The 25,173-nt window shown below is 50.1% G+C and overlaps 1 protein-coding gene across 4 annotated transcripts in view; it reads left to right on the forward strand.

The window, feature by feature from the left end:
• The first annotated feature begins 648 nt into the window (after window positions 1–648).
• The window catches only part of KIRREL3 (kirre like nephrin family adhesion molecule 3), a 318,683-nt gene continuing 294,158 nt past the window's right edge, over window positions 649–25,173 (forward strand). For all 4 annotated transcript variants that reach the window (XM_040534284.1, XM_040534285.1, XM_040534286.1 and 1 more), the window contains exon 1: window positions 649–777. In XM_040534284.1, coding sequence (XP_040390218.1) covers window positions 717–777 — 61 coding nt within the window. In that variant the 5' untranslated portion in view covers window positions 649–716. The remainder of the gene's footprint in view (window positions 778–25,173) is intronic.

Here is a 25,173-nt window from a genome sequence, read left to right on the forward strand (position 1 = left end):
CAGTCCCCTGTGCCCCTCCAGGAAGATTTCCCCCCCCCCCCCCCCCCCCCCCCCCCAGCACGTGTGAGAGGACGGGCAGAGGAGGTCCCCTGAGGGGGGTGGGATAGGGATTTTTGGCCTCCCCCAGGGCACGATTTGAGGGGGGCAGCTCAGTGGAGCCCCCCCCCAAACACACCTGGAGGAGCACGGGCTGCCCTGGAGGGGGGTGGAGGGGCGCTGAGGGGCAGCCCCCCCTAAAGTTAGAGGATTTGGGGGGGGGGGGAGGCACAGAGCTGCGTGCATCGCTGCTCCCTTATTGTGCTGCAGAAATACCTGCGCCCGCCTCCGCACAATCCCCCCACCATCTCAACTTTGCAGCCACCACGATTTAATTGAATTTAATTTTATTGGATGGGGGGGGGGGGGGAGGGGACGTAAATTCTCTCCCCCCCCCGCCCCCCGCTTCCCTCCCCAAAGCCGGAGCCTGGAAGGGGGTGGGCGAGCCCGGGCTGCGCGCAAGTTACTCCCCCTCGCCCCATCCCTGCCTCCCTCCCTCCCCGAGCCGGGCCACTCAAGGCAGCGCTGCCGGGGGAGGAGCTGGGGGGCGGCGGCGGCGGCAGCGATGGAGCCGGGCGAGCGGAGCCGGCGGGCGGCGGCGGCGGCCTGAGCCCCCCGCCGGCGGCGGCAGCGGCAGCAGCGGGGCCCCCCTACCCCCGGCGCCGAGCCCACCCTGAGGAATGAGCGCTTTCCAGGCAGACCTCCTCCTCCTCCTGCTCGCCTGCTTCCTCCTCAGCCACGGTAGGAGCCGGCGCCGCACTTTAGTTTCCGAGCCCCCTCCTCGGTCCCCCTGCGCCCCCCGGGTGTGTTTGGTGCTCGGCGCCCCGGGGGAGGACGGAGGGGGGGGGGAGTTGGGGGGTTGCGGAGTTTTTTTTGTGTGTGTGTGTGTTTTTTTTTTTGCATGCATCCATGCCTTAAAAAAATATATCTTTAGCATGCAAATGAGTTCTTTCTGCTCCAGCTCCGCTAATTAGATCGTGGTTGTGTGTAAACACGGCATTGCTCAGCAACAGCCCCCCGTTTCCCTCCCCCCCCCCCCATTGGCGATGCTGGGGTGGGGGGGGGGCGATGCTGGGTGCTTTTGGGGACAGCAGGGGCTGGCTGCAGACCGGGATTGCCGTTGGCTGCAGGGCTGGGGAGCGCTTTGCTCCTGGGGGGGGGCAGTTGCTGTGAAAGCAGCCAGCCGAGAAGGGGGAACCCCTGCGACTTTATTTTTTTGGGGCGTTGGGGGGGGGGGTACATCCAGCTCCCCGGCAGCACAGGAGCGGGGAAGGAGCTCGGGAATCTGCAGGAATTTCCTCGGTAACTTTGCTGCCGGCTTGTCCTCTCCCCAAGAAGAAGGGTTTTGGGGGTGGTTTGGGAAGCCGTATCCGCTGTGTTGCTGCGTGCCTGGTCCCTGGGCAATCTGTCACCTGTGGAGGACGCGGAGCTACAGCCAGAGCCGAGCTCCTTTCTGTCTGCTGCTCATCCCTTTGCCGTGCTGGAGCCAAATGCCATCTGTGGCACGCTGCCGTGGTCCCCAAGCCAGGGCTGCTTTTGTCAGGGTACGGCTTGGGGTTGCTTTAAAAAAAAAAAAAAGGAAAGAAAAAACCCACACAGCTAGTCCATCTGTTGATTAAATGAAGGATAAAACTTTTGGAGAGAGTGGAGCTTCTCAGCGGGCAGCTGTTTTTTTGCTCAGCCAGACACTGCTGCTGAACATTTCCCACCTTACGCCGCGTTCCCCCCTGTTCACTGGGCAGGGACACCGTGTTTAGAGGTGGCTGCACTTCTGCTTGTCCTTACTGCTTCTCTTCCTTGGCTTGGATGCGATGCTGAGCTCTTGCTCTGCCCTCCCTTCCCCTTTTCTCTTTCCCTCTCTCTGCTTGTACTAATATTCCTTCAGGGAGAAAGCTGTGTTTGCATTCGCCTTTGCTTCTGCACAAAAGAAACCCACTGTGTCTTCCATGTAGATTTCTGGCTGAACAAATTTGAACTCTCCCTGGTACAGCAGGGCAGCAGCAGGTCCGGGGATAGAAGCAATTTGGAAGCTTATCCTGGCCTTCTTGTTTCTCTCCCTGCTACCCTGAATAACTCAACTCCCTGCAGGTCAAATGGCAGTTTGCTAGCAGAGCCGAAGAAGTTTGTCTCAGATCCAGCGGGGATTTGTTCCTGTTTTTCTCCCTCTCCTTTTCCCTTCTGCAGCCATTATTTTTAATAAGGGCTAATGCACTTTTTAATAGTGCTTGTGTTCGAAAGCTGCCTCGGCTCTGCTGCGCGTAGCTGGAGCTCAGTTGATTTGTCTCCCCGTCTGCACCGTCAGGAGCATGCATCTGGTACCTTGCTTATTCATGCCGGCTTACGAGGCAGGGAGACGGTGCCTTGGCGAGCATTTCAGGCTGTTTGCTCCTGCAGGAAGAACCGAGTGCATCTCTGCGGAGTTGCTTCTTGCAGTACGCGAGAAGGGGGCTGTCGGCAGCCTTTTGGTTTTTCCCTTTGGGGTGAAGCCATGCAAAGGATCCCCAACAGGATTTAATGCAAAAGATTCCTTAAATCACATGGTTCTTTGGGGAAAGAGTGGCCTGGATGTAGGAACGGAAGCTTGTTTTGTAGCATATGTTGTGTTTGCCTCCCCTGGCGTGTCCTGATGTGGCGCTTGCTTTTGGGGGGCAACAGGGCTTGTAGCAGCGGGGGCTGCAGGAGGGGATGCGACGTGTGCATCCAGAGGGTGGCTGTGCCCTGCTCTGGAGGGAGCTGGTGGGCCAAAACTCACTTGAAGGAATAATTGAAATGGCTTGACCCTGCCAATAAAGAGTTTCAGTGGCTTCTTTCTGCAAGCAAGGGGTAGGCAGGGCTGCATTTGCTTGCCTGGAAAAGCAAAGTGGCTTACAGGGATTTGCCATAATAAGGCAGGCAGGACTTAGAATCCTCTGAGCCAAGGGCAGCCTGGATGGGAGGATGATCTCTGCAGAAAACCTCTCTCAGGATCCATGGTCCAGATACTAGCTTAAAGAAACCCAACAACCTCCCTTACACCAAAGCCCCTCTGCGGAAAGGGCATTTTCCTTCACCAAATCTGTGCCCTTGGGTTCGTACTTCACGGACCCTGTGCCTTCTTGTGGCACGCCGGCTTCCTGCTGTTTCAGCCCTGCAGGCTGAAACTTGGGCTGGTGCTGAGCTCACAGGGAAGGTGCTGGGGGCTCCCTGCCCTGTGCTGTTGCAGCCGGGCTCTGATCACGAGCATCGGTCAGGGAGGAGGAACTCCTCAGCTGGCTTCTGTGCCCCTCTTGAGGTGACGCAGGAAGAACCAAGTGCCTTTCCTGGACTTTCTGGTGTCTTTCATCCTTGCACATGGTCTGAAGCAGCCTGATTTCTTTCTCCGAAAGTTGCCAGCTCGGTGTTTTCCTACAGGGCTGTCTTTCCCCCGGTGCTACCTGCTCTTCTGCCTGGCCCCCAGGACCCATGCCTGGAGCACAGCTTTGGTGCAAAGCGAGACGAAGTCGCAGCAGGATTTGCCTCCTGCTGGGACAAGACATGTGGTGCCCCTTCTTCTGTGAGAAGAAATCGCTGCTGCCATGAAGCCAGCTGCCCTTACCTCTGGCTGGTGAATTGCTTGCCCTCCTGCTGCTCTGGCCTCATCCAAACTGGGTGAGGCTGGAAGCAACTGGGTGGGGAAAGTGGCCTGGCTGTGAGGGCTGGGGGAAGGAGCAGCCCTGAAGACACACACACAGCCGCCACCTCCTCTTGCTGCCCTGCACTGTAATAACCTAGATGAATTTGGCAGGATCTGAAATTTGTCTTGGATGGGAAGATTCCTGCCTGTCTAGGAAACTCTTTCCAAAGATGTGTTTGTTTTCCCTCAGGGCGATGAAGACCAAGTTCTCTGGGTGTTGCAGGGTAGGATTTCCTCCATTGCAGATCGCTTAGTTCCTTTGTAAATAAAAATTCCTGGCAATCAAACCAGGATCTTCTGTCAGAGGTAACTGTTATTTGCAGCAGTAGCTCAGCTTCCTAGTGGCTTTAGTGGCTTGTCATCAGGCCCCAGGTGAGAAAGGTGGAATTAAGCTGATGAGTGAAACCAGACCAATCCCACCCACCACCAGCACCTGGGGCCAGGGGAGCCTGAGGAAGGTTTCAGGGAACAAAAATGCCAGCCTGCAGGGAGGTGGGTGCGTGTGCGAGGGCTGCTGACTGCTCCCCACTGAGCCTGGAGAGTGCAAGGGGCACCTGGGGCTCTTCTGCCTTCAGCAACCATGGGCCAAAGCAGAGCCTGCTAATGAGAAGCGAAGAAGTCTGTGGTGGCAATCCCTCCTTAAAGTTGATTCCCTTGCCCTGCAGAGAGCAGGGTAAGTTTGCAAGGGAAACGCCTCAGCCCATTTCCGAAACCCAGCAGGTGAATCTCCACTCTGGGGGGCTGGTAGGGAAGTATACGGGTGGTACTGAAGTTTCATCCAGGTGGTTCTGTCCTGGGGGAACAGTGCAAGATTGCCTCCTCCGATGTCTATTTTAACACAATTTAATTCCTGCATGCTTCCCCATTTTCCTTCTGTACCTCCTGCAGCGAGATTCACAGACAGACCGCAGAGACCGCAGCCAACTTTGCTCAGGCTGGCTTCCTCGTAAGGTTTCAGAGATTAGAAAAGCCCACGAGGGAGGAGCCGTGTCTTTGTTCAGGTGCCCTTTGCCAGAGGGAGGAAAGCGAGGAGAAACACCTGCCCTGATGCTAACACTGCAGCCCCGACCGCCTTCCCCTTCCGAGGTGGTGTGGACGTCTCGGGGCAGTTTGCACACCTTGCACAGCACATTTTGGGCAGGTGGCGGCCAGTTCAGGGCTTTCCTGTCCTTTTACAGGGACACCAGTCAGAGCAGGAGTGTGTGCTGAAAGGCCTGACAGGTTACCAGCGCTGCGTGTCACCAGCTCCCAGGCTCTCTGTAGTTGGACTGCATATGTTAGAATAAAAAGGCTTAATGCTCTTCCTTCTTTTGTAGCCGTAAATAAAGGGGAGAGGCTGACGTGCACCTTAGGTTGTGAGTTGGCTGAGGATCAAGGTCTTTGAATAAACTGTTTTCTTACAAGCAGACTGTGAGGGAGAGCGTGGCTCACTTCAAACCTCTGATTTAATGATCAGTTTTGTAAGTTTGTACCGTGCTCCTGGCATTCAGCTCCTCAGCATGCTGGGTGGAGGGACTGGATGAAATTGCGGCTGGAGAACTGGCTTTACATCGCTTCCCAGCTCCTTCCAGTAGGATTTAACAGCTTTTCTCTCTCCTTTATTTTTATTAATTTATTTTAAGACCAGCGAATTTATAACAACAGTTGATGAAGGCCCTAATTTAGCTTCTGTTCAGGAGCAATGCCAGTCTTCCCATGACTTCATTGGGTGCTGCTTCTGGACAGAGAGACACGGAACAGCAGTGACTGTGTGCAAGCTTATTTTATAAATCAATAGGTAGTGAAACAAATTGGTTGTAAATCAGTCTCCAGCCTTTTTGCTGGGATTTGAAGCAGTTGGGGAAGCTGCAAGTTTTTAAGGTGGTCTGCCCTGCCTTGGGGCTGGCAGGGGTCCTGGCTCCTGCGGGGGGGGTTGAGTCCATGACCCTTGGTATTTCCTTCAAACATGCCAGGAAAAGCACAGGACTTCTTTTGGCTGGGGAGAAACTAAGTTTAAAGACTGAGATGCTCCTTCCAGGTAAGGGTTGAACAGCAGGATTCTGACATGCACCCAGAACTCGAGCATTTCTGTTCCCCTGCTTCACTGTACCCCGGGGCATGCCTCTGCTCCAGGCTACTGGGAGAGGGAAGAGGAGAACCTCCCCTTCTGATCTGTGGGTGGTGGTGGGACAGAGTTAGCACTGGGTTCTGGTCTTGGAAACGGTGACCTGCTGGCTGTCCTGGCTGGATATGCCTTTTGAGTGTGGTCAGACTGGTTGTTCGCTGCATTGCTGGTGGGACCCAGATCGTGTTCGCCTCTCCCTGGAGGCAGTAGCAGCCTCCAAAGTGGACCAGGAGGAGCTGTAGGTCACTGGGCTGTTACATGGCTCTTCCTTTTACTGTGCTGCATTAAGCAGCTGAACACTGAAATAATCTTTGAGCTGTACCTCTGGCAGCGGGCTCTAGACTCCTGCCTCTTTTTGTCACATGCTATGCAAGTAGGAGGTGGAACACTTGCATTGTTAAATTCAGATACTAACTTCAGGATGAGATCTTGTCTTAGTGTGTTCATTCAACGCCCCCACTTGCAATGGAAGCTACAGCAAGCTTTTGGTCTGTACCGTTTGGGGCTCTCGTGGTGGAGCAGGATATAATTGTTTTTGAGGGCTCTGCCATAACTGCTGTTCGTTAACCATTGATGCAAGCACATCAGACTTTCAACTAGGATAATAGATGCTGTCTCTTGTTTCCAATTACATTGTGCTTGGTGGAGTTGCTGCACAGGTTTGATATGTATGTGGTCAGCTCGTGGATAATTCACCTCTGGGTACTCGTGAGTTCACGTTCTTGGGCCCGTTGTTGTCATTTTCAGTATGGCACGTGGCACTGCCATGTCGTGTACGCCTTGTCTGGGTGTGCCAGGGTCTGGCTGGATGTTACAGCACCTAAGGACTGAAAATTTCAGGTGCTCTTTGGGTAAACAACCCTGTCTTTGTGAGAGGGGAAATACACAGAAAATTCAGTAATTTTTTTTGGAAGTGTGCCACTGAGCAGGACACATGCTGTGAGCTACAGGAACCTTGCTAATTACAGATTAAATGTGCACCGAGGGTGGAAGGAATAAAGTTTCTTAAACTTACTGTTGGATGAAGGATCGAAGCTCTGTGCTATGGGTCCAGCATTGCTTTATTTTCCCTCAGGCAGGGAGTGAGTGGGAGAAGCCATTGGGTTTGTAGTCCCACCTTATGTTTTGGGTAGGTATTCATGTGTTAATATTGCCTAACTCGTTAAAAGATGAGAAAGAAGATGCTTCTCCTTCTCAGGCTTTACCCTGCCCCCCTCCACTAGCATAAATGAGTATTCAAGCTGTATGCTGCCAGTCAGTAAATGTCAATATTGGATAAGTGTTTCCTTTATATCACTGCAATTTAGCATAAGCTGCTTGGAAACAAATGTCTTCCATAAGCATGAGGTGTTTCAGTAAGTACACAGTCAACATTACTATGAGGATTAAATAAATGTCAGCCCCACTTGTGTGCTCTGCAAGAAGTTAAGACAGCCGAACTTGCATAATGGCCGGTGTGGCAGTGACAACAGGAGGGAATTCACATGTCTCTGCTGCGAGCCTGGGCTGGAAGGAGCCGCGTTGCGTGACAGTACCTGGATGCCCAGGGGATAGAGATGGGGGCTGCGGATCCCCCTTCCAGCTGGGGATGTGACGGTATGGGGGGCTAGGGGATGCATGAGATGTCTTCCCTCCAGGCTAACAGGTCTGCTCTGGAAAGAGCCTTTCTTTGACGCTGGCTGGCAGCCCGCAGAGAAAACTTGGTTTGGCCAATGTTGGCTCTGGCAGGTGGAGATGCTGGCGCAGCACGTGTACCCTGGTGCAGATGTGCCCAGGCACCAGCGCCCAGATAAATCTGCCTCTGCCATTTCCAGTGCAAACTGGGAGCTGCTTGGCTGCCATTTGCTGTCACTGGGAAGTGGGGCTGAGAGCTGAGGCTTAGCTGTTGTCTGCTTTGCAGGGGGGAATGTGTTGTGCTTTGAGCACCACCTGTAAGCTCCACACTTGCCTATGGCTGAAGGCTTCCCAAAGCTGCTGTGGTGCAGGCCATCGTTAGTCCGTGCTGGCAAGGCTTAGGCATGTGAAGATAGATGAGGGGAGATGGTAACCTCTGGCTGCTCTACCTTCAGCTGCAATAGTTTCTCTCTGCCAAGCAGGCAAGGGGACCTGGCTGCTTTAAAGGGAGCTAAATCCAGCCAGCACATTAAGGTGCTGCTTTGTTGTCAGCAGAAGCTCAAATCCTTTTCTCAAGCTGCTTGTGCAAGAAGCTCTGCTCTTTACCAGTCCTCCCTTTGCATCTCCACTAGTCACCCGGAGATGTCACTGGATGCTGACTTGGTGGGTCTGTGGCAAGCTTTGTGCTTTCTGCCACCGGGGAGTGAAAATGTGGGAGCACGGTGGGGGGCTGAGCTGGACAAGTATCCATCCCCAACAGTGCAGAACTGCTGCTTTCTCCCCAGCTGGCAAGTAGCTGACTACAGTCGCTTGTTCCCAGCTGCATGAGAATAACTGGAGACAAAATTGTTAGCAGTCAGATGAGCCTTATCAGCTCCTCTAGTGCCTCTCTCTGCCTCCAGTCCATGTGGGCTTGCTACCCTGTGGAGTGTATATTTTAATGACTGGCTGTTGTTGTTCCAGGTGACTTGAGCAGAGATCACAGTCATGTCCTAGGAGCCCCTGTGAGCAGTCGGAGGCGTTGCTGCTGATCCATGGAGCTGCGTCTAACTGCGGCTCTCGCCTCGTTAGGCTGCGCATTTATAGTGCTGAAGAAGCAGCTCGTGGATGTGTGGGGTGTCTTAAATTCAGACCGCGGGCAGGGAGCACTGGGGGTCCGCAGGGGTAGGAGTGCCCAAGTATTTAGAATACCGAAGCAGGTCACCTGGCAGAGCTGTTGCAGTTTGTATCCTCACTTTTTCGGTTCTGCCTGGCGGTGGCAGCAGCAGCGCTTGCATGGAGCCATGCAGCCAGCTCCAACTTGCCAGCACCGGGCTTCCTTTGGAGAGGCACAAGGAGACCTGGTGGGGTCCAACAAGCCTGTGTCTGGCACCCCGGTCCCTTCCCCACCCTGAGCTGCAGGAATGCTGCTGGGGATGTGGTGGGAGAAGGGCATTGGTCACCCCCTAGCATGGTTGGACATGTCTCCTATCAATCCCTAAGGAATAGGGCAGATCGTGGGGTGACCCTCCCAGGGAGCAGCACGTAGCAGTGGTGGAGATGCTTTCACCTTGCTCAAAAAGCAGAAGGGGTGAGGGTATAGGAAGGGAGTGAGGGGCTGTGCCAGACCCACCAGTGACAATTGTGCCCAAGCCTGGTGGCATGGCAGACAGAGGTGACAAACAGCCCGTGCACAGTGGGGGGTGAGGGGGCACGGGGTGACCTCCTGCAGCGAGCAGATGCCATCACTGGTCGGCGGTGCCTTGCTGGGTGGCTTTTTACTCTTTTACTCTCTTCCATGAGCTAATCTCAGGGTGAGGTTTAACACTCCTCTCTTCTTCTGGCTGTGTCTTTAATAAGCTGGGAGTGACAGGGCTGCCCCCCCGTCCCTCCCCAAGTGCTGAAGAAACAGCACCAACAGATGCTAAAATTAGGCACAGCTGTTTGCAGTGTTTTGTCCTCCTGATCAGAGTCTGACACTGTCTATGCTTATTCCTCGTCTTGTCCAGAGACTGGAAAGGTTTAAGATATCAAAGCTTTGAGTGGCTGTAAATTAACTCCTTGTGCCTAAGCTGAAGCCTGCCCTTACTGGCAGAGGGTAGATTTCTTGTGATTTCCTTTATTTGTACTCATAATAATGTAAATTGCCTGGTAACCTCAAGATAGGCATATTCTGTCAGTACTTGAGAGGAGAGGCAGTACTGGCGAGGTTTTCCCTTTCTCACAAGCTTCCCCAAGGGAAATATCTTCAGCCCTGCTGTCCCTCAGCCTTGACTTGCACAAACCCAGTTCCTGAGTGCAGCTGGGATAACTGCAGCAGCCCATCGCAGGCTGCGGGTGCCCAAAGTTGTCCTGATCGAGCACCGCATCATGGACACTGTGCTCTGCTCCTGCCTTGGAGAGGTGGAGGATTTACCACGTGCTTTTGCTTGGTTGGTACGCAGAGGTCAAGTTTGTGGGTTGGTCGGTGGGCTGGGTGCCTACCCCATGTGGTTTCTGGGGTGGGTTTCTCCTGTAGGTGAATGTAGGAGTCTTTTTCTTTGTTTTTGAAAGAGATGATGGCTGTCTGTGTTGCCTGCTGCCCCTTGGAAAATGTTCCTTCCCCTTCACTTGGGTTGCAGCGTAGGGGCTTAGTGTCAGTGGTGCTGAGATGTAGGCTTCAGAAAGGGCAGGAGGGGGAAACTTCATGGGAGAGCAGAAGTGCCTTTTTCTGTCAAGCCCAGCGCAGTGTAAATGTCACCTGCTGACAGATCTGCGATGATAGCAGCAGCAGCAGCACTGCTGGGCTGAATGCGAGTTGGGGTCTTGCTTGGTGTTGTAAGTCTGAGGGATTTTTTTTTTTTTATCTTGTGTGTGTCTATCTCTTGCAGCAGGAACAGTTTCTGAAGATTCTTCTTGCTCCGGCCATACTTAAAATGATAATATTGGTTTAAGATTGACACTTGCGATAAGCTAGGGAACACGGTGCCCTTTGAAGTCTTCAAAGCCCCCTTCCATCAAATGGGCTGCGTAGAGAGGCAAATGGCAGGGCACTCGCGTTGCCACGCTTTGGATGCAAGCCTCCTCCTGAGGTTGTGTTTCCTTTTGAATAGTGGACACCTCTCACCTTCCCCTTCTTCTCTGGGAGTTGCCAACTGCAACAAGGTGGTGTCTGCTACGCTCGTGCAGCTTCTTGTGTGGTATCTGTGATCTCCCAAATCTGCCTTTTTTTCCCCCGCGTTCTGTGGTGGAAGCAAACCAGAAGGGGGACCTGATGACCAGGTGAAGCAGTTTTTTTTCTGGGAGCAAGTAGGGGAAGAGCGTAAAACATATCCGTTTGCTCAAGAAAGAGAGAAGTGCCCTGTGCATGTGCCACACGGCTGGATGCTCTCTGATGAGGTCTGTGCATCGGTTCTTGTAGGGAGCTCTTCATCCACCATCTTGATTTCTCTGCAGCAGGGAGGTTTCCTTCTACGGTTTGGCTTTCTCCCAAGCATGCACAGAAATCCGTGTAGTGCTTGTAACCTGTACAAGTTGCTGCTGACTTGAGCGGATCAGAGTTGCTGTCCCAGTGGAAGCCTCTCATTCGAAATCAGGAAGAAAAGTTGAAGTTTCTGAAACTTGCTGTCGAACAGGAAATGTCCAAGAATTGTGGATTGGAAACTTTGAGGTGGACTTGTCAAAATATTGCACTTTGATATTTGCAGTCTTAACACTGAGCTTGGCAAGGTGCTTTTCAGTGCACTGACTGTTGCGAGTGCCACTTGTCTGGTGGGTGAAGGGAAGTGGGAAGCTGTTGTAGAAGCTATTTGACTGGCGATTCCTGGCCACCCTTCTCTGTGGTTTGGAAGTAGGATGGATATAAATCTATTCTTGCCTTTGGACCTGCCTGATGAACCCACCATGACAGCTCACACGGCATGCTGATTTGTCACAGCATGCGTAGTGCTAGGACAGTGTTAACCTGATCTGTAAAGCATCTTGTGTAGGTTCAGTGCAGTTTAGGTGTTGGCTTGACACAGTTGATTTCCCTTGGTCTGTTCGTGTGCTTTTCTACCCGTGCTCTGTGCGCCAGCAGGACATTGCGTACCTGCATGGGCCCTACTTGGTCCTCACCGAAAGCCCCTTAAAATCTGCTTGTAATCATTAGAAAATATGGAAATATTAAAAAGACACCAATGATATTCGTCTGGCCCTGGTGCATTGAGCAGGTAAAGACAGGACCTTAAGAGGCAATTGAAGAGATTGATGGGCAGTAATGGGTGTAATAGTAATTTTTGTCCTGTGTTTTTAATAGTGATTGACGACAAACACAGCTGGAGCCCCCGTGTGGAGACCAAGAGATGCAGTTAAATTACAGAGGCTTAACTTAATGAGGCCATGTAATAAAAATGAGGCATAATGAGCAAAGTCTAATAGTACTATTATGCTTGGGAGTGCTCTGGCTGAGAGCTGAGAAGGCAGCAGGGATGCGCTTTTGGGCAGGAAAGGCTTTGGCTGGATGAAGATGAGGCTGGGAACATACGGGAGACTTGGAAAAAAATGTTGGCTAGCCATGTCCCCACCTGCTTACTGGTGGAGGTGGGGATGAATGAGCAGGTAGAAGCCAGTCTGGGCTATGTGGGGTTTGATCCCTTTTTGCGTAGCTTTGGGCAAGCCTCTGCTGCTCTGGGTTTTAGTCACTTTATGCAGCCCTGCGGATGTCCATGTGGGCATCGTGGCTACACAGATCAAATCACGAGGGGTTCTGGTTTTGTGGCAGGAAGGGAAAGCAACGAGGCAGGATACTGGGAGCTGGCAGGCAGGCTCCAAGGCTCAGCAGGGCAGCGGCGGGCTGGCACTCCAGCACCTTGGTGCAGGGGCTTGGTGCTGCAGCTTGTGTTGGCTGGATCGGGCCCTTCGGGGGGCGGAGGTGGGAGGCGGATTAGCGTCTGCAGAACAGTTACATCCCCACTGCTGTTAAATGTAGTTAAACTTGAGCGACTTCTAATCTAATAATGAAAGGAAGAGAAATAAGTGTTCTCAGTGATGCATGCCCCTCACAGTAAGTACTAATTGAAAACAGATATTTACTTTAAAATGAAAATGTAATACGATAAATGGTGGGTTGAGAATTTCGCGCACGTAGGAGGGAGAAGCGAGCGCAAGCAGACTCCCATCTGCTCTGCCCAAGCTGTGGGGCCGATGAGGAGCACAATTTCCCACACCATGGGGTCAGTGGGTCAGGAAGCCCAGAGAAAGAGCCTGAGGCTTTTGTTAGAGCAGAGCTCAGAGCCGTAACCTGCTGAAATGGGGGTGCGTTTGGGTTCTCTCCTCTGACCTCGGACTGCAGAGGACCTTCCAAGCTGCACTGTTGTTCCTCCTCCTACACTTTGCGGATTTCTTCTGTATGAAGCTCCTGGGAAAGGAGATGTTAAGCCTTTTAAGACTGAGGAAGCATCATCACCTCCCTTGTTGCTAGCATCATGGGGATGGGCAGTGGTGATGGCCTTCCCAATGATCTGTGCTGCTTCAGACCCACCTCCCTCCCCTGGCTCGTAGCCCTTTCTTGGTAGGAGAGGTGGGAGGTGCTGGGGAGGTGCTGCTGCCTTTTTGGGTGCTGCTAGAGCAGGGTGAGATGCATCTCCAGACCCCTCAGGCCAGCACGAATGGGCCCTGGTCCCTTGGGCAGACACTTGGCTGGGAGTGCCCTGCTGGAGCATCCCTTGCTTCTTGGGCTCTGTTTGTCCACGCACCTTGTCTCTAGCAAGGCGTTGCTCCACCAGCTGAAGCCAGAGAAGCACTGCTTTTTAAAGCAGTTCATAGGCAAAGTTCAGCACTGCATGACCAGTGGCCATTAAAGGATGGGCCCTGACAAAAGCCCTCCCCAGCACTGTAATCTTCAGAGGGAAGCAGTCTGGACCTAATCCCTTCATGCAGAGCTTCCGCTCGTTTCTTCATATGGGTGCATTTGTATAATTTGCATTCTGCACTCTGATCATATGCATAGAATTCAAATTGAAATGGGGGCTTGAATACATTTGCATGCTAATGAGGCACTGGCTTTATTTATTTATTTGGAGCCCTGTCAGGCAGGCAGCAGCGTGCTGGGAAGCAACTTGTGCAGCTCCATCAAGGACAGCAGCACGAAGACCCTCACTTTTCCCAAAGTCCACTTTCTCCCGTGCCGGTCCCTGCTCCAGCAGCACTTGGCTCAGCCCTCGTGAACCCTTGTGCTGTCCATCGAGACCAAAGGCTGTAAGGTGTCACCTTAACTAGCCAGAGGTGCCTCTAAGAGCACACTGGTGCCACCTGGGAGCAAGCACCGACGTGCCACGTGGTGAAGCCGTGTCGGAGCTGTTTGTAGGCAGCAGCAACCACTTGATGCTGGCTGTGGCTCCATGGGCAGAATGAGCAGAGCTTGCCCCCCCTCCTCTCCTTGACCCTGCAGTAGTGCTCGGAGGGGGTGGGGGCACTGCTGGCCTCAGCTACCTGCTGCCCTCGGGGTGCTGCACGTGGGCTTTGCTGGTGATGCCCATCAGTCCTGCTCTCCTGCCAGGTGGAGCTGCTCTGGTTCACCCGTGCTCTTCTCCCTCGATGAGAGCATTTTGGCCTCTGTCAAAGGCAGCAGTAGAGGAGAAAGTTTAGAAATCTTGAGAAACTGTCAGGTAGAGAAGGGGAAGCAGAGGGCAAGGGGAAAACGGGTTCCCCAAACTACGTGCCATTACTGGGGTGGAAAAGCCCACGCCAAAGCCCAGCTGCTTTGTTGAATCGCAGCCCCATGTTCCTCTGCGTTCCCCCTCCGTGCCCCGCACTGCAGCAGATGCACCCACTGTAGAACTGAGTGCTCAGCCTTCCTGTGCCAGCTCTCCCTCCCCAGGTGACTTCTGCTGCAGCTGAGTTTACTGCTGGCGTGCTGAAAAATGGCCAAGCGAGGGCATCAGAAGTGGCAGGAGGAATTGGGTCACATTGCGCTGCCCCAGGAGAGCGAGCTTCTCTCTGAGCAGTCTGGCATCCAGTTATTATTGTACGGGGGGTGTTAGAGGTTGATAAGGGAGCTGTTCTTACTGCCAGTGGGGCTTATTTGGGGCTTATTGTATGTTCCAGTTTATATTTTAATATAGTCAAAGGTGACTTACAACTTTAATATTAATTTTAAAACCGATTGCTCGAGTTTATCTACGTGAAACCAGATTAATCTCAGCCTTCCTTGATCCTGCTGGTAGCTTTTCTCCCCTGGCTCGAGACACATGTGGCTCGTGTTGCACCAACAAAAGACGAGGAGGAAGATGTTTGCGTGGTGATAAATAATTGTCACACGGTTTGCTTTTCTTCCAGAGAAATCTCTGCTCTGAGAGCTTAACAATGGCATCAGTGGGAGCTCTTGCTTTTGTATGAGGTTTTCTGCCTCGGCTTGTGGAGCGGGGCTGTGCCAAACAATGTCCGGCTTTGTGCTTCCCATAGAAACCTCATTTTGTTGTTGTTTCTCCCTGCTTTTGCAGGCTCTCCATATTACAGTTCCTTCTGTGCCATACTGTGCCACCTGCATCACAATTTCTCACGTGTTCTCTGCGCGCCTGGCAAGGTGTTTTGTGTCCAAGATGACAACATTTGGTGGGTGGAGGTGGACTTGTGGCAGGGGATCTGGGTGCTGGACTGGAGGACTCAGCAGCCACCAGAGCTTGGAGATGCTTCTTCCTCTGGGTGCCTGATCCAGGGTGCTTCGAGCCACCTTTAAATCCACCAATACTTAAATGTGATGCATGTTAAGGTGGCTGAGGTTGGGCATCCAAGATATTAGCTGCTTTTGGCAAAATTCAGCATTAATTCCAGGCTGCTGCGTTTCCTCTGTAAGTGGAGGCTGGTGCTCTCTAACATTTTAATAGACGTAAACCTAAATCTTGAGGTTTAATGAATCCCCTTGGCCCAGCTCCGGGACAAGTGCTGGTTCCTTGTGTTGCTGCGGATGCTCTGGGTCTTACAGCAGACTTCGCTGGTGCTGCCAGCCCGTGGAGTGTCAGAGGGTGTTTGGCCTTTGTAATTGGAAGAAAAGGATCAGAGCCAAGTCTCTAGAGTCCTGTGGTCATGAATCCTCGTGTCTTAAGCATCGGTCAGCCTGTATTACCTGTGCCACTTGTTAAATTTACCAGAAATAATGAGTTTGCAATGGGCTGTGCTGGGTGTATTCTCCATACCCCAGTGAATGATTGCTGGAACTGAATGCACAGTAACCAACCCTTAACTTTCTTTTCATTTTGTGTGTGGGATAGTGTTCTGCTCCTATGGCCCCGGTCATCCATAATACCTCCAAAATGCTGTCCATAGCTCTTCTCATCCAAGCCTTATGAAAAAATGCTTTTCAGAACTTGTTGTTATATGCAGGATACAGCTTGCTGTATGGAAGTATGCTAGATTGATGGGCTGAGGGCTGACAGCTGAATAAGCTCTGGGCATCTGACAGTGGCAGATAAGGTAAACTGAGGACAGAATTCTTTGGCAGAGATTGTGCTAGTTTGTATCACAGCAAGGGGGGGAAGGAGGGGAGAGAACAGGGGGCTTCCTTCCCAGAACTGCCCTATCTCCATCTTTCCCCAGGTTGTATTTCAGCCTGGGATGGGAAACCATTAGGCGTTGTGTGCTCACAACCCAAACAGAAATGATCTCAAGACAGAGATGAGACTGGAGAGTCATTAGAGGCAAGACTTGACATTGTGCAAGTGAACACCAAGCAGCAGCCACATAAATCCCATTTGTTTTACATTTCAGAGCTTAATGAGACAGAAATCACATGGCAATTGTCATATGTGAAGGCAGAGATTGCTAGTTTGCATTTAACTAAAGCAACTGCCGTATGCAGCATCAGTGCCTGAAATTAAGCCTTGATACCTGCTCGTTGCGTTGCTGCTGTATTGGGGGATGCTCCTTGTGCAGCTCAGCACCCATCCTGTGTGTGTTTGTGTGTGTGAACCCCTGGCAGCTATCGCCAGGTGGTCCTGGAGGGTCACCAGCCTCGTGTTGCGTATTCTCCAAGTAGTGGAGTATCACAGTCTTGCCATGCAAAGAATTGACGCATGCAGTAGTCAAGTCTGGGAACTCAATTTTTTGCATGACTTCCACAGGTTAAGGACGTTCAAAACTCCTGGGATGACCCTTGGTGTGACATGTAGGAAGTTGTACAGAGCATCTGAATGCAGCCGGTCCAGAGGTCAGCTGAAGACGTGACCTTTGAGCTATCCTGCACCAGTGCACATTTCAGATGGTTTCCAAAGCTCTGCAAGCCACTGGCTCCTCTCAATACTGCTCTTGGCGGTTTGCACACTGGGTGGAGTGAGATTACAATGGTACCTTATGAGACTGTGGCAATACTTATCAGCCACAGCTTCGTCCCCTGGTCAGGAGGTAATATCAAACCTGATTTTTCTAAAGCTGCTGTTATTTTTAGAAGGAGTAGCGTTTCTGCCTTAGACACCTCCTTATGGTCGCCCTGGTTTGAAAAATGCTGTGTTAAATTACCAAGGCAGCACCTTTAGCACAGACATGTGCTTTGCCCACCAAGGGGTGGAAACACTTTTGGGAATCATCTCTAACCTGTATAAGCCATCAGGCTTTCTTCCACTTTTTTTTTCCAGTGTAAACCTATATCTATTTAAAATTAGTTGAACAATAGAAAGGCATTAATGTCAAAATGCATTATCTTGGGTAACTTGCTTCATCTCAGCTAATTTGTGCCTTAGCTTTCCAGATAATGTTCATAAATTACTAAAGCAGTATTTTAATATTAACATAAGCTATAGTCTTTTTGACAACTGTTACAGAATGGGCTGTGTATGGAGCTCTGAAATTGATTTTTTTTTTTCAGTCTGAACTGAAAAAGTGAAGAAATGCTATATTAGATTAGCTGAAAACAAGACTGAAAATATTTGTTTCGGGTCAAATAAAACATTTCATCTGATATGATATGTTCTTTGTTCAGACTTGAAAAAACCTTTTTAAAGTAAATTTACTTGGGAAATGTCTTGGGGGGGAAAAAGTCCAAATGTTTCATGTAGAGGGGAAAATGTCTAAATAAAACACTTTCGCTTTTGACACCCCCACCACCCCTTTTCAGTCTGCACGACTGAATGGGTTTGATGGGAGTTTGTGAATAGCATCAGTTGACCCACATCTGTGTGCTGGGAGTAGTGTGCCGAAGATGCGGGGGGAAGAGCTAATGAGTCATTTTTCTAATGGGTATCTCGGTAGGTGAGAGAAGGACTGAAATTATATATTTGAAGGAATAATGGGGCCCTAGTTAGATGACTAAATCTTATTATTAATCATCCTGGGGGCGATGAAGAGTGGAAATTCTGAGTTGGATCATCCTGATTTGCTAAGTTGTGGGTGAATGGTATTTTGCAGCTAGCCTAGAGCTTCGGGGGGGGGGTGGGGGGGGAGAAAACACTCCAAGCTGACAACCCCTGCTGCATGCATTGCAACAAATCCAGCTGGGTCAGCCCTGGCATTGAACCCGAGTCTAACGTGGTCTGTTCTCATCAGGAGAGGCCTCCTTGATGGTGCGACTCAGCGACATGCCGGGTCACTGCTGTTGATCATCTTTCATCAGTGGTTCCTTCCTGGTGTTATTAAATGTCTCCTGCTGCAAGAGGCACTCTAGTGCTTCCCTGATTTGGGAGCTGATTTCTGGTGAATCCTTACTAGAATATCTGAGACCTTCCCAGTTTTATTGGGAAAACTCCCCCAGGCCCTCTGTCACTACTATATCGCACTTAGGGAAAATCCTCCTGTGATCTGCTGCCCATTGCTGTGGTGCCTTATAGGTGAAGTGAGGAAAGGTTTGTAAAAATAATTCGAGTTGTACTGCTGTAGTGGTTCAGGTCTTCTCTCTACAGGTGATGTTTCTCTGGGCACGTACATTTGGATGCCTCACTTCTAAGTTTGTGTTTGGGGTGCTGGGAAGGGTGCTCTCTGTTTTAGCGGAGTAATTGAGCAGTAATGTTGGCCTGGACATAGCAACTAATGATTTTTTTCTGTATGATAATGCATCTTCATTACTCCAGGGAAATCATTTGCTCCTCTGAAGACAGGCCTCTCATTCCTTTCATTGTGTGGGTTAAGGGGGAAGAGACTAATGGCTTAATTAAAAGGTTGGAGAGAAAAATCTGTCTTAACCCCTCTTTTTTGCATTTAAAGAGTACTGCTGGTAGGAAGATAACATATGAAGGCATGCTGTAGCCCAGCCTCGTCTAGAGGAGCTATTCAGTGCTGTTGCATCAAATGAGACACCCATGTCAGGTCTTCGATCCATCACCCTCATCTCCTTTAAGCCATCTGCCCACTGAAGTAGGCTGGGGTAGGCAAGCACTGCGCTTCTTCATGGAAAACGCTGAGATTTATTCTGTGTGAAAGGGGAACGTTATTTAAATCTGCACATTTTGCAGGATGTGAAAGCAGCTCCACATAATATACAGCCTTCCTCTCCGCTGGGACTGCTCTATTAACATCTTTCATTTGTGTAGTTGGATGCTTTGCAGTTCCTTTTAGCGGTGATAATCCAGCAAAGACCTCTGTGTTGTTCACACTGTAATATTTATGGAGCCAGCCTTCCTTTTAATTTCCATGCAGAGTTTGACCATACGCAGAGATATAATGCAAACAGCAGCTTTAGTCACACAATAGTTCAGGCTTTTCCCTTGCTGCGCTTGTAGGGCTGTTCAGGGACTTATTTGGAGCTGTTTGGGTTCCCTTTTGGAAAGGGGAAAGAAAGGTTTTGAGTGTCTGTTGACAGCAATTGTGCTCTTCCAGGCTGTCTCCAAAGGCAGATATTAGTGGAAAGCCCTTTGTTGGGAACAGGTGTATGACTTTAAGCAGAGTCAACAGGACCCAATGGCTCAGCCACTGGGATTTTTAGGGTGGAGGGAACCCACTTGCATGTAATACTTCAATCCAGGCCCCTGAACAAAGGCGTGTTTTGTGAATGAGCAAAGCCATCCTGCAAATGATCAGTGCTCTGTCTGCTTTACAAACTGACCTTTTGGGTTGGTGCAGAGGGCAAGGCAGCTGGCACTTACATGTGTTTGTGTGCTGGGACCCGGGTGGCTGCAGCACCTGCTTGGGAGAGGCAGCAAAGGTCCCACGGGGCTGGTGTTGCAGCTCCCTCTGTGCTGTGCCTGGCAATGGTAAACACCCTGAGCACATCCAAGCCTGTGCCTGGGAGGTGCTTTGGCTCGTTGAGGTGCACAGCTCGGCACAGAGGGCTCAGAGCACCTGACGTGTGTACGTATCTGTCTGCAGTGCCGAGTTCCCAGCTTCTCTCTCTACATTTTTGCACAATTAAATATTAAAGCCAGTAAACAGTTTGTCTGCGCAGCGCTGTATGCCCAATTACCTTCTTTCAGGGCTCTCGTATTGTGCCAGTTGCTTTCCTGGGTGCTGGCAGTGTTAAGCCCGGACACCAGTGGTAGCTGTGAGGAAAACCGCTGCTCTCCAAACCTCTCCTCCCACCTCCTTCTGCAGCTCCTCGGTACCTTGGGGTTAGCTCAGCACGAGATATCCCACGGCAGTATTGGACTGCCTGAGTCTCTTCAAAGTATTGTGGGGCCAGAAAGAGCTGTTTGTTCTTCTAAAACTGTTTTACGGGTATTGACAAGGGAATAAAGGGAGAATTTAGATGATGGCTCCCCAGAAGCCTGTAAACACAGGTCAGACCTGCTGTACTGCTGAGTGCAGAAGCTGTTCCTTGCTCCCTGAAGCTACAGGATGGCACTTATGCAGTTTGGTGGTTTGGATCTGAGAGGTGGTTGACTGAAGCAGTGTCGTTATTTTTTTGCCCAGTTGAAGCAAGCCATTCACCCTGCACAATAAAAACACATATATAAGTTGGTCCCAGCAGGGTTCGGTGCTTTTTATGGATCTGCAGCACCTTAGAAATCTTTGCTGCCTCCCTGAAGCAGCAAAGTGCCGTTGAAGGTGAGATTTTGCTGCCTCCAAAATATTGGATTTAATGTATTAGCCTCTTAGTTTTTAAAGTGTGGTATTGAATCTCTCCGCAGTCCCTATCCCAATATTGGAGATGACTTTTTGGTAATTAAACTCCCTTTTGTGTTTCTATACAACTGATGATTTTGCTGACAAATGAAGGGAAATAGTTGTAACCAACTCTCCCAGCCTCAGCTAAGCAAAGCTGAGGGTTTTTTCTTGCCTTTCCTTGCCTTGAGTTTTCAGTAGAGTCCATTTCCAAGAGGAATGGGACAGCAAAATTTTGCTGTGTGGTTTGAAAAGACATTTTAAGTACTTGAACTCCTGCCATCACCAAGTTACACACCTGAATCTGGCCTTGACTGTGCAGGTTGAATTTCTTGCTATGATTTTCAAGGTAGTCTGTATTAGCAGCTTGTCCTGTGCCAGACAGATCAGTGTTAACAGCTAATAGGGTTTCTCTCTTCCTTCACTCAGCAGTGATGTGCTGTTCCAGACCTTGGCATCTGAGATGGTCAGTGTGAATTTCGACACGATAGCAGAGTCCCTGGCTTGCTCCCGGGCTACAATAATCAGCATGCACAGAGAACTGGGCTTTGGCCTTAGAACAAAATTCAGACCGAATTTTGTTTCGGTCTATTAAAAGTTATTACCCATTGGGATTGTTATTGACGAGGCTCTCTTGCCAGTCAGTATTTCCTTCTTGGATCAATAAATCTTGGTATTGATCTCAAAATAAGTCCGTATCTTAGAAGTACGGTGATTCTGGCTCCAGTAGGCAGCTCGGGGCTCTGCTGCTGTTTGAGATACAAATCTCAGTTCCCCGCGGGTTATATATAAGTTGCCACTTCCATAGTCAGCTGTAGGATTTTGTCTGTATCTCAAACCTAACCTCTCCCTCCAGTGAGGGAATTGGAAGGCACTGTAGTGAAAAGGAACCTTCTTCTTGTATGGCTGCGTTTTGTCATCTCATGTCAAAGACTCGCACTGCCATGCTTGTGTCCTGTGGTGCAACCCTACCTGGCCATCACTGCTCGGTGCCCACCAGAGGTAACCCCTGCAGTGTGGCATTGCCCATCTCCCTCCTCTTCCATCCTGCAGCCGCTGGGTCCTGACCCTCCTGGCTGTCCTTGGGGCAAAGAAGGAAAACTGCTCCTTCTGTTTCCTGTAAGATTTTCTTGGCACGTTACAGAGGCACAGGGCTCCCAATGTGGGAGTCTTTTGGAGACATGAGACCTTCACACAACCTTTGTGTCTTTCTGTAACACTACCCTGACCACAGCCTTCCTTAGCTACTGCTTTTCTTCTCTTACGTCTGTGGAGCTGCAGTGTGTGGAGTTGTTCTCAGCTGCCTCTGCTTCCTCAGAGTTGTCAGGGCTGTCCTCATCCCCTCGTGTGCTTTGGTCCCCAGTGCCCTGCTTTCCATCCCGGGGAGGCTCCCTGGAAAGCCAGTTAAGTCATGAATCTCTCTAGGCTTGAGGAACTTGCCCCCGTGATGGCTCTCATCTCTTATGAGATGCTTCATAAGAAGCTTTACTATTTTATACCAGCACCAGATCTTCCAGGCTTAGCTGGCTTACAAGCAGCTGAGGCATCAGGCAGGAACCCTTATGAAATCTGTTGGGAGTAATGAACTGCACAAGACTGTTTTCTGAATCGATATTGAGCTGCTGTTTCTAGAAAGCTGCCAACCACACAAATGTGAGGTTAGCAGTGGAAGAGCACTTTCGTAGGGGAGCCAGGAAAGCTGTTGGTACTATCAAAGGTCTGTGCTTTCCACCCAAGAGGCTTCTCTATTTCTGTCTTGGGTAAAGTGGCTGTTCTTGTTTTTTCTTGTGCCTTCCAGATACAGTGAGGCTTAGCGCAGTTCATGCTTGCAGAGCACTTCTTGGGTAAAGCGTGCTTGAAAAGTGCAAAGTATTTATTATTATTTGCATAGCAGCCTCTGACCTGCTGTGAAGAAGCAGCCCTTCAGCTCTGCTGAGTAAATATACCTTCATTAAAAAAAACTCTGGCTGTACTGCATTGAACCACTCTGTCTCATGTTCATCTGCTTTTTCATGTGTAAAAGTCTTAGGAGTATTTGACTTTAATGAATTTGGAGCATGCAAAGTGCCTGCTTAGCCCAGCACAGTGCTGCATCTTGAGCCTGCCTGTGTCAGTGACGGATACGAACAGCATCCAGGTGGACTGCTGAGCTGCAGTACCATGCAGAGCACCTCCGCACCCAGCTTAGAAGTTGCCATATGGCCAGAATCCTGTAGGTTTATGTCCAAGCTGACAAAGCGTAGGGTACCTCTGTTTAGGGTAACGTGCAGGTCATTTCCAGCTTGGCTTGCAGGAAAGTTGTATGGACTGGGGCTGTTGCAGGGCTCTTCACTGAAAATGCTGCCAGCTCCAGCTCTGCTTCTGAGGCATCACACTTGCATTTAAAAACTACTTTAGTCCTGCTAGTGTAAAGCTGTTTGGATTGCAAATGGGATGCCAAGGTTTTAGATGCTCTCAGTGGCCCATAAAATCTTCTTGAGCTTTACATGATGTTAAAGCTTGAAGAGTCACTATTTAAAGCAGAGTGTTTTCACAAGTGCTTGAGGTTGGCTTAGCGCTGCTCTTGTTGCTGTTGATTTAAGTCTAGTTCAAACAAACTTTGTTCGACACTGAGCACTCTGAAAATATTTCCCCTCCCCCCCCCCCCCGGAGGAAGGCAGGCAGATAGCTGTATTAGAAAAGTATATGGGAGCTCTGGGTTTCACTTTATAATGTGGAAGGTTAGAGCAATTTTCCCTGTGACTACTGGAGCTGTGCAGGACAAAGTATTGGCCGTGATCCCTGTTTCCTGGCCTTGGCAGATATGGTAAATCAGGTGCTAGGAGATATTGGGTGTTAAAGGGAGGGGTCGTTTCTGTTTCATATTTCATTGATCAGTGTACGCGTTCAAGTGGAATGCTGCTTTATCTTCAGCATCCTCCTCAAAAAAAGTTGCACAGCTCAACACATTTCCTTGATAAATTCCTGGAGAGGATCCTTATCCTTCCCTCTTGTCATCTGACAAATGAGGGTTTTGTCTAGTGTTTCTTATTGACTTATTTGCTTTTAATGTAACTGTGTCACAGTAAGCTAAGGACCCAGGCAGCAGGAGCACCTTGCTTAGAATTTTGGGGGTCGTGTTTTGAGTCTAGGAACTGGGGTGCTTTCTTGGGGTTTTTAATAATGCTGGTTTCATTGGATACTTTGCAGATTAAAAGCTCAATTTACCAAAAATAATATTTTTTTTCTCCCAAGTCAACTTTTGGTGCCTGCTGTCACATTTCTGGACCCTGACTTGTGTGCCTGCACCCGTTTACTTTTCCTTCCCTCCTATTCCAATGTTTTACAGATGTGAAAGCCAGATTGGGACCGTGTGGGCCATGTTCACAGTTGTTGTAGATAGAAAGTCTTGTGACGTTTCCCAAAACCCCAAGAATATGCCAGGAATGGAGAACAAGCAACAGATGCTGCGGTGTCACCGAATAAAAGTGGAAAGGCGTAACCCATCCATACATGTGAGATGCATCTCTTTCACAACTTGCTTCCATGCATTGCGTTGGTTAGCAGGAGTGTTCAGGGCAGTGCAGCTGTGTTTTCAAGTTCTTGGTCCTTCCTCCCAAAATGGGATACTGTGAAGGACTCCTACTAGCTTGCTCACTAATCTGCCATAGACGGGATTTGCCAAAACACTTAAGAGCTGAAGTTCAGCTGGCTTGCAATAGGATTAGGGCTCCTAAAGAGGCAAGGATTTTCAAAAGCTGGTGTTACTGTCACCTCCGTCTTGGAGCAAGAGTCTGGGTGTCTGGTGTAGCAGTCTGGATATAAGTGCATTTTCTTGCCTTTTTTTGGTCTTTTGGTGTCTTTTGTACTGAAACACCCTTGAGACAAGATCACTTCATTTGCTACAAGCATGGTCAGTGCTCGCATGGAGCACAGAGGCTGCCATCTTAGCAAACTGCCATGGCTCTTGCTGGTTAATGACAAGTGGAGAAGAATTAAAACCCATGAGGATTATAAGAAGGCAAAATGCAATTACTTAGGGACAAATCCTCTAGGATTCCACTAAATACCGTATCTTAAGGGGACTTGTGGGGCTTCTTAGCCATCTGAAATCTTTGGGATCTGTTAAGACTGGGCTTTGAGAAAAATCATCTGAAGCGCACAGCACCAGGAGAAGCTTGCTGGAGGGAAGGTGACATCAGGACTGTTCTTTGCTTGGGCTTGGAGATCAGGCCCTGAAACCTGGGGTAGCAGCTCTTGCAGAGATTCAGCTTTTGGTGGCTTTGTACGCCAGGGGAATGCTGTAGAGGACAAGTGTGAGTGCATAGCCTGCAGAGTAGGGGGCTGGAGCAGAGGAGCAAAGCAGGATCAGCCTTTCCAGTTAGAGAAACCCTCAAAAGGTGCAATTTTATCTGGGCTAACACTTAGCTACTGTGGGCAAGCTGATAGACAAACCAAATAATGTGGTGGACCAACTTTCTGTAAGAGTATCTTTTTCAGGTGCTTCCTTTGCTGGCCAGTCTTCTTCCAGGACGTTCCTCTCAGCCCTAGCATTTTGTCCAGTTTCTAACAGAAATTTTTCTTCCTCCTGTCTGAGTGACGCTCCCTCTCTCCCTCCCCCAAGTTCCAGCACCATATGTCATTAAAATGCTTAGACATGTGGAAAAGGCCTTGACAGAGATTCAAGGAGACAAGGGAGACGCGGACGAGCGGAGACTTTGTCAGATGGAATGATTCTGACGTTAGCAGCGCTAACCCAAAGAGAAAGATATAGCTATAGGAGGAGGTTGAACAGGTCGGGGGATGTGAATTGACAGAGGCATGGAGG

Source organism: Cygnus olor, chromosome 22 (assembly GCF_009769625.2).
Source record: "Cygnus olor isolate bCygOlo1 chromosome 22, bCygOlo1.pri.v2, whole genome shotgun sequence".
NCBI classification, from domain to species: domain Eukaryota; kingdom Metazoa; phylum Chordata; class Aves; order Anseriformes; family Anatidae; genus Cygnus; species Cygnus olor.